The 9,055-nt window shown below is 47.7% G+C and overlaps 1 protein-coding gene and 1 pseudogene across 1 annotated transcript in view; one reads left to right on the plus strand and one right to left on the minus strand.

Annotated features, from left to right (window-relative positions):
* Window positions 1-1,170, minus strand: part of LOC123056099 (uncharacterized) — a 5,530-nt pseudogene extending 4,360 nt beyond the window's left edge.
* Window positions 1,171-6,512: 5,342 nt separating this feature from the next.
* LOC123056100 (uncharacterized) overlaps window positions 6,513-9,055 on the plus strand; it is a 3,674-nt gene continuing 1,131 nt past the window's right edge. The window contains exon 1 of the mRNA XM_044479837.1: window positions 6,513-7,900. Coding sequence (XP_044335772.1) covers window positions 6,513-7,900 — 1,388 coding nt within the window. The remainder of the gene's footprint in view (window positions 7,901-9,055) is intronic.

The raw sequence follows: 9,055 nt of genomic DNA on the forward strand, positions 1-9,055 counted from the left end.
TTTTTCCCTTTTTTTGCTTGTTTCTAATTACTTATTTATTTTCTTTTACGATAATTCTTTTTGCTATTAAAGTTTGTAACAAAATTCTAATTACTTATTTACTTCCTTTTATGATAATTCTTTTTGCTTTCAATTTTTCCCATTTTTTGCTTTCTTTTTTGTTTCTAATTACTTATTTATTTTCTTTTACGATAATTCTTTTTGGTATTAAAGTTTGTAACAAAATTCTAATTACTTATTTATTTTCTTTTATGATAATTCTTTTTGCTTTTAATGTTTTGAACAAAATTCTAATTACTAACCTGTTGTCCCGGTTCAAGGCACAAATCGGGACGAATGGTGGTGGGCCAGGAGCCAGGCCCGTTGGTCCCGGTTCGTCCCACCAACCGGGACCAAAAGGTCCACACGAACCGGGACAAATGGCCCACGTGGCCCGGCCGGCCCCCTGGGCTCACGAACCGGGACCAATGCCCCATGGGTCCCGGTTCTGGACTGAACCGAGACTAATGGGCTGACCCGGCCTGGACCAAAGCCCCCTTTTCTACTAGTAGTGGGCTGAGACAGGAAGCCAGCCGACATGGACATCGAGGTCGAGACGACACATAACAACATGATGTTGTTATGCTGATGTTGTTATGCGTCGTCTCGACATCGATGTCCATGTCCGCTGGCTTCCCCTCCCAGCCCATGCCGATAGGTTTGAATGGGAATGGCAGCTCGCGGTGCCGATCAAAGGCCAGCCTAGACCTTTGGTCGATCTACGGGCCAATGGCCACGTTGAGTTGCTCCTGAAGTTTGCTCCCAAACTGGTGGGTGTCCAGGTTGTACCCTCACACTGCAAGGACACGGCCGGGCTTCCTGAGGACGCACTTGACCACGGCGTAGAACATTGGGACGTCCAACCAGTGGACCGCGGTCGCCGCTGCAACGAGGTCCAGCAAACCCTCACCGGCGACAAGGGTGACGAGGTCGTCCTCGGAGAGATCCTCCGACATGTGAAAGTACCACACCTTGGAGTGCACGGAGGCGTGCCGAAGCTGGGCCCTGCTCACGTTTGGTGGCCAACACGCTGTAGTGCTCAGCGACGCTCACGGAGGCCTGCCCACTGGAGGATTTTACAGCACAATTTACTACTTCCAGGAGAGAGTAGTATTGAAGAAGATCAACCATTGATTCACCGGATATTTTAGACATTTTTAGTTGGAAGTATTTTTAAGGTAAGTTGATATGTATCCTTTTACAGTTGATACTGTAAGCGAGGCCTGCCTACAGTATTATGTGTACGACACGGCCTTGCTTTGCATTCTTCCCCCCTCTCTCTCACACACACACACACATTACAGTTTTCTCTTTTCTGGACATAAATGCTGTTTTTTCTAGCTGAATCTGTCCAAATATTGGCTGCCTGTACAGGTGACCGGCCTAGGCCATGGTTCTCTTGCCGAGGATGGAGACAAGAAAATAGGACAGGGCAGGCGATCCACAAAACATTAACCGTCAAGCCTAGAAAGCAAGGGATTCTTCTTTTTAGGAAGGACAACAAGGGATTTTCTCCAAGAAAAATACGGGATTTCTTTTGTGTGTCTTCCTGTTAACAGGGCTTTGGTCCAAGCTCAATCTACACATTAGTCCTGGTTGCATTACAAACCGGGACTAATGTGAGCATTAGTCCCGGTTCGAGCGGCTAAGGCGCTGGGCAGACATTAGTCCCGGTTCAAATGGTTGAAGTGTTTGCGAGAGCCTCAGAAGCAAGCAACTATGGTGGAGATAGAAGTTCAGCCAGATTTGACATACAATAAGTATCTAGTGAAAATCCTTGGAGTGTATAAAACGATTATGAGGATGAAAGTGGGTTGTTTCTGTCAGGTTCAATAAACTGAGTCATTGCTCTGAAGTAGAATATCTTTAAGGAGTCATCGCTCTGGAAGAAGAATGCCTAGGACAGAAGAAAAATTTAGGGCAAAATTTCCTATAAGCCTTGGTGCTGGACCAAAGTTTCCTAGGGGGCTCTTCGGTTGGCATAGGACATGTCTCCACTAACGGGTCTCATTTCCTGTTAGTGGTGATGACGTACATCAAAACATCTGGCTAATTATATATGTTACTAGACCTCTTCCAACTAAAAACCTTGTTATTTTACACATGACCAAAAGTAATTTTGTTAAATATAAGTACTTTCGTCAATGTAAAACATCACTGATATTGAGCGTGCCACTTGGTTAAACTACTCGCCCTCTTTGTGAGGGTAAAATATACTTGAATGCCCTAAATATGTAGGTTTGTCAAAATGCCAAGTAGGGATCACAAGGACAAGAGTGGTGCAAGATGGCCGTTCAGGGTTTAGGGTTTAGGGTAAAGTATATATGGGTAGAACGGGACGATCAAAGTTTCAACCTTTCGATGGCAGTGTGCACATCTTTCTGTGGTTTAGAAGTAATAGTGCTAGAGATTCTGGATAAACTCGAGAAAGTTGCAGATCATAAAGGGGAGAGCTAGAATCAGAAGTTGTCACAAACTCAAGAAGAACAAGCAATGGCACAGTGAAGTTTACTAGAATTTGAATATCTGGCAATATATATGACTGCTCTGCTGTGAGATGATATAAAAAAGGTAGAAAGCACACGGCAAATCGTTGGTGTGATGGTGTAAATTTTCCAGAGATTATCCATGGAGAATGATAAATCGTTTATGAAATTTATAAGATTCTACATGAAATCAAGCATGTAAATTCTCTGTGATTGTTTGTGCAATTGTTTTAAATGTTTTAGAATTATTCAAATTACAACCAATTTGCTTAAGAAAAGGGCAGCCACATTTTTTGAAACAAAGAGGAAAGGGTATCAACTAATGCAACTTTAAGTACATTTGGCCTAAAAAGAAAGAAATTTTTCTGTTTACCTTTGCACTTCCGGTTCAGATAAATGTGATACGACATCATCTATGTGAGTGGGCCATTTATATCCAGAACAACTTAAAATTTTGTCAAATCTATTGTTGGCATAATTTTATCAAATATTCGTATAACTTCTTTCTTAAGATGGATGGGTGTGGCAACGCGCGCCTTTATGTTCTAGTAATGCAACGTATGGTGACTGCTAAAAAAACCATCGGGAAAGACACAACTATCAACGCTTGGATCAATATTAAGCATAGTTAACTGAGAATTAGCTAGTTAATTCAGGGTGTCTCTGTTTGTAAACGAGTGTCATTTCCAAACCGGGTGGGCCCGATCGAGTGGTACTTACCGAGCAAAAACCGGATGCAGTTTCGTCGAAATTAAGAAAGAACCAATGTGTGTACTGGATCGTTTGATACTCGGTCCTCGCGCGCTACGGTCCATTGCTTCCGGCAGTGCTTTTCATCTATCAGCCATGAAAGCGATCCAACCATTTGCTTGCATCCTCCCAACCATTTGCTTGCATCATTCCTCGATCGTATTCCTGATGTACTCCAACACCTCATCTTTGACCCATCTTCATCTTCTCCCCCCTACCCAACGTCTCCAGTTATATTATATGACGATGAAATCCACTCCGTGTGGACAATCGCAAAAAACAAGAGAAAAGAGGCCACGCAACGGCGACGGCGACGGCGACGGCCGGTTAATTTGGTAGTACAAAGTAAACAACTGAAATTTCGATGGTGATGCCATGGCCGGGAGTCGTCGAGGGGTTTCACGCGGATACGATTACGCGGTTCGCCTAGCGGGGCCCTACCTACTCGTACTGGTAGGCCCTTGGCCGGAGGAGGAAGAGGAATCACAAAGCGACGACCGACGATCATGGCCGGGGTCGTCGCCTCCTCCACCGCTTTTCTTCTCCTCCTTGTCCTCCTGCCCAAGAACGGGAGCGTGGCCTTGGCGGCAGAGACGTGCTACTGCTACCAGAGGAGCGCCGTCAACGGGGAAGCGAACAAGCTGACCAAGACGATCGCGCTGCTCGCCGTCGGCCCCATTGAGCTGCAAATAAAAAAGACGGTCTCGCCGGTGAGCGGCTGCTCGGGAGCGGTGCCGACGTCGCCAAGGCCACCGCCAATCCCGGCGGACACGCGCACCCTTACACCTCCAGCCCCGCTTGCTGCGGATAAAAGGGGCTTGAACTGGCGCCCAAAGGCATGGTGCTGCTGGGGCATCGCCGTGGCAACGGTGATCGTCCTCTTCGCGGTGAGGTGAGTTATGTTTCCTTTCTCGCGCTTTGCCGGCCTGACCGGCGTGTGTGTGTATTATCTATTAAAAAAGAGTATTAACTGATGCCAAACACCTCCAAAGTATTGAAAACCGTGTTTTTCTTTCAAAACCACGGTATTCTTTTTTTTTGGGGGTAAAACCATGGTATTCTTGCAAAACTTCAAAAGTACTGAGCAGCCAAACGCAGCCCAAAACTTTTCCATTTGTTTAGGATTTAACTTCAAACTCTAAAATCGTCTAAGATTCAACCGTAAACTATCAAAACCTGCTAGGATTCAACGCCTTTCTCCTCTGAACCTGGTTTTCGCTGAGTAGGCCTGATTATGACCTGCTTATTGGCCAGTCAGCATCCTAGTAAGCAGCCATGTGCGATTTTCAGCGCTTCTCGGGTCAAACTTTGACGAAACAAGAAACATCCAAAAAATCGAAAGAATTCTGTAAAACCAAGATTAGTATACTTATCGTTCTGTGAAAGCTGCTGCCACCATGTTCCAAAACATCTTTAAAAATAACCATGAATTTCATTTTCATCCCTTTTTTGTCAACCAAACAATGGAAGTTTCCACATTTTTTATATAAAAACAGTACTAGTATAATTGCACATTTTTCAGTATTTTTTGCCGAACAGATTTTAAAATACCGTTACATCTCACTTTCAACCCCTTTTTGGTCAGACTTAAAGAATCCATTAAAAAGGTAAACTCAGGACTAATATACTAATCATCCTAGAAAATTTCTAGTCATTTTTGCCAAAGATATTTAAAAAATACCTTTAAGTTTCCTTTTCAGCCCTTTCTTTGTCAATTTTGACCAAAAAATGAAAGTATCTAGAAATTTTTTCAAATAGTGAAAAATGAAGACAAGTATACTAATCATTATGGGAAAGGTTTGGTCCTTTTTTCCGAACAAATTGCAAAAACACCCATTTTAGGGGAATTACAAAAATATCCTTAAAAGTCTATGTCTGCCCAAGCTGACAGGGCGATCAATAACAGGTGGATCAAAGCTTGGCCTACTCAGTGAAACCAAGTTCAGCAGAGAGAATGATCATCTAGCCGGTTTTGATAACTCGGGGTTGAATCTTAAGATGATTTGAGAGTTTGGTGTTGAATCTTAGGCAGATGGAATGGTTCAAGGTTATAATATGGATTTTTCTCATCTACTTCCTCTATTCCTAAATACTATAAGTCTTTTTAGAGACTGCATGGACGGCGGCGGTGGCAGCGCCCCATCAGGCGGGGTGGGCTGTCCTGGTCGTGATGGTGATGGCGGTCACTGCGGATCCAACGCCCCGTTTGGATCCATCGCGGGGAGGCCTTCCGCCGACCGGCGGCGCGTGGAGGGACCGGTGAGGAGATGCCGGATCTCCGCCGGAGTACCGACGGCGACATACGTCTTCGTGGCGAGGTTCCGCTCGGTTCCAGCCAGCCACGAGGTCGGGAAGACGTGGCTTCTGGTGATAATCGCGCCTGACTGCGGTCTTGGCGGACGATGGCGGCGTCTCAGACGTCGTTCCCTTCTGGAGGCATCGTCGTTGCAGGTCACATCAACCTGATCGGGAAGTTCCGGGGGAAACCCTAGATCTGGGTATACCGGATCGGACGATGACGGTGCCTTCGGTATCGTTCTCCCTCATGGGGGCATCATTTTGGAGCAAGTGCTGGTTGGAGAGGACAAGAGGAGGAGCGGTGTTTCCTCTGCTCCATTGATGATGGCGGATCTCGGCGGCGTGGCGCAGTGGAGACTCGGCGCCTGATGAGCGGAGAAGGACTCGCGCAGGAGGGTGACGCTGCCCGGCGTCGTGGTGGCATCGGCGGAAGTTAGACCGGGCAAGGTTGATGCAGCAGTACAGCTCTGAAGATGGATTGATGGCAGGTGGCTGCGGCGGCCTCATACCCGGCAGGCGTCCTGGTTGAGAAGCACGCCAGACTGATGGGTGCCCATACCCGGCAGGCGTCCTGGTTGGGACCTCAAGTCTTAGATGTTAGGTTTGGCTGCGAGGTCTGTTTGGTATTAGGCCAAGACTTTCAGCGCCCCTACATCAACTGGATAGGGATAGCGACAGATGTTGCTTAGTTTGGTGGCTTTAGGATTATTGTTGTATGACTCTGTAAGGTCTTGTGTCAATAATTAATAAAATGACCGTATGCATCGTCCAGATGCACAGGCCGGGGGTCGTCCTCCTTTTCTAAAAAAAAAAGATGCATATAGACATAGTTTATAGTATGATTCATTTATTTTGCTCAGTACGCATTGAAATCTCTAAAAATAACTTATATTTAGGAACAGATGGAGTATAAACCAAGTACTACTACGCAGGCCTAAAATGTTCCTAGTACCATCGCGCAACGGCGGCGAACCGCTTGACGGCAACGAACATACTACCATGGTCAGCGTGGCCGCACAGGTCCCGACTGGCTCGCGTGAAACTAGGCGAGAACGTCGGTCGCGCCGGATGCCCCGACCCCAGCTGCGAGAAACGTTGATCATCGATAGCAATGGGAATTCACGGTTGGACGGCAACAGTGAGCTCTTCTACTGCCCCATGTGCACAACGACGGCGCCCATCATCCACAAATCCAGCTTCGGCTCATGCGGCCACGCCTTCTGCAACAGCTGTGTAGCCAAGTACATCGCTGTGAGGCAGCGTGAGAATGTCGCTCTTCCCGTCGAATGCCCCGAGTGCGAGGACGACGCCTGCCGCGACCCCTTGCTGAACAGCGATGGCGATGGCAATGAAGATTCATCAGCGGACGGCAACGACGTCGGCGACGGTAAGCGCTTCTACTGCGCCAAGTGCATGCATGTGGTGCCATGTGCATGTATACGGCGCAGCTTCACCTCGTGCGCCCATGACTTCTGCTCCAACTGTGTTTCTCGTCGACTGCAAGGACGGCGCGGCGACGGCAAGCACTTCTACTGCACCAAGTGCATGCACGTCGTGCCATGTGCATGTATACGGCCCAGCTTCACCTCGTGCTCCCATGATTTCTGCTCGAGCTGTGTTTCTCGTCAACTGCAAGGACTGCGCCGCCGAGCCGGAAAGAGGCCACAACATCAGCCCCCCGTGGACATGTTGCTGTTAACCGAGGGCAACGAAGATTTGCCGGTCGACGGCGTCGGCGAGCTCTTCGACTGCGCCATCTGCATGGAAACGGTGCCCGGCACCCTCAAGTTCATCATCAACTCGTGCGGCCACGCCTTCTGCTCCAGCTGCGTCGCCCAGTACGTGGCCGCGAAGCTGGACGACAATGTCTGTCCCATCGAATGCCCGCAGCCAGGCTGCGAGGACGGCACCATCGAGCCGGAGAGCTGCCACGGCATCATCCCCACGGACCTCCTCGACAAGTGGGGTTTGCTACTATGCGAGCTCGCGGTCGGCGCCAAGAGGATATACTGCCCGTACCTAGAGTGCTCGGCGCTCTTGCTCACCGACGGCGAGGCCGGGGCGGCGGCCATCGCCGAGGCGGAATGCCCGCACTGCCACCGGCTTTTCTGCGCCCGGTGCGCCGTGCCATGGCACGACAGCTTCGGGTGCGAGGAGTTCCAGAAGCTCGGGCAGGACGAGCGCGGCCGGGAGGACCTCCTGCTCAGGGGCCTCGTCGGCAGGGAGGGCTGGCAGCGGTGCCCCGAGTGCCAGATGTTCGTGGAGAAATCGGAAGGGTGCAATTACATCAAGTGCAGGTACGTCCAATCCATCATCCTACGTTCTGCTTGTAAATTAGTACGATCTCATCATGTATGCATGATTTCAGCTCATGTATCCCCGGCTTGTTTTATAGTAATTTGATTTTATCCAATTGTAGGTGTGGATACAGCTTCTGCTACCGATGCGCATCCGAGTTGTCTGCGCAAAACCATTACTGCAACAAGTGCAAGCGCTAATAATGGATGGACGGTTCTTAACACCAAGCCGGCCACATGAGTTCACTCGGCCAAAACTACCGCGCTTATTGGAGATGCTCTCAAGCCTTTATTGAAAAAATGTTTCCTCAAGCGAAAAATGGAAATCTAGTCAGGAAAAAACCTTAAATTTATTAGGTTGTACAGCTTGTTTGGTATTAATTTGATTCTCCACTTGTAGGTGTGGATTGGTGAAAATAATCTTGCCACTTTTTATTTGTAATTATTAGGGTAGAGTCAACCATGTCTTTGAGCTAGCAATCACCGTGCCAGTTCTACAATGTCCGGCTTGCACGAACTATATATGCACACTACAACAAATCAAATTACTACTGATCACTCATCAGTGATCGACACCTGGCCAGGTGTGAGTGATGCGGGTCAACATTCGGCTACTGATATGCCTCAAACATATCTATAATTTTTAAAATATTCATGCTATATTCACCATTTATACATGAGCTTGGCATATTTTTTTATTGATTTTTATTGAACTAACGTATCAATCCAGTGCGTAGAGTTAGTTATTGTTTTTTCGACTTTTCAGGACATAAAATTTCCGATGCCAAAAAAAGCAAATAAAAATAGGACGCTAATTTTCAAGCTAGAAGAGCAACTGGGCCAGAAGCTCAACTGGAAGGGGAGGGGGCACAACCTCGACACGTCCCCCTTGGTGTGAGCTAGGAGCGTGGGCATTGCTTCCACCGCCTTTCAACACCCTAGCTCCATATCTACTAAAAAACATCCGGCGTAATTTAACCCTAATTTTTTTCACCGCTGCCACGTCCCGATCCAATGTATTCTCGGTTTTGGCCTTGTTTCGACACCATATCGTAGGGGGGAATTTGATCTTCATGAACCTCTCCATCATCCCTTGCTGCTCCTTTGATGATCCGGAGTAGTTAACCCTCGAGGTTGAGGGTTTGTATCAGTAGCTATGTGTTCAGTGGCAGAGCTTACTGTACT

This window comes from Triticum aestivum, chromosome 2D (assembly GCF_018294505.1).
Source record: "Triticum aestivum cultivar Chinese Spring chromosome 2D, IWGSC CS RefSeq v2.1, whole genome shotgun sequence".
NCBI lineage: Eukaryota > Viridiplantae > Streptophyta > Magnoliopsida > Poales > Poaceae > Triticum > Triticum aestivum.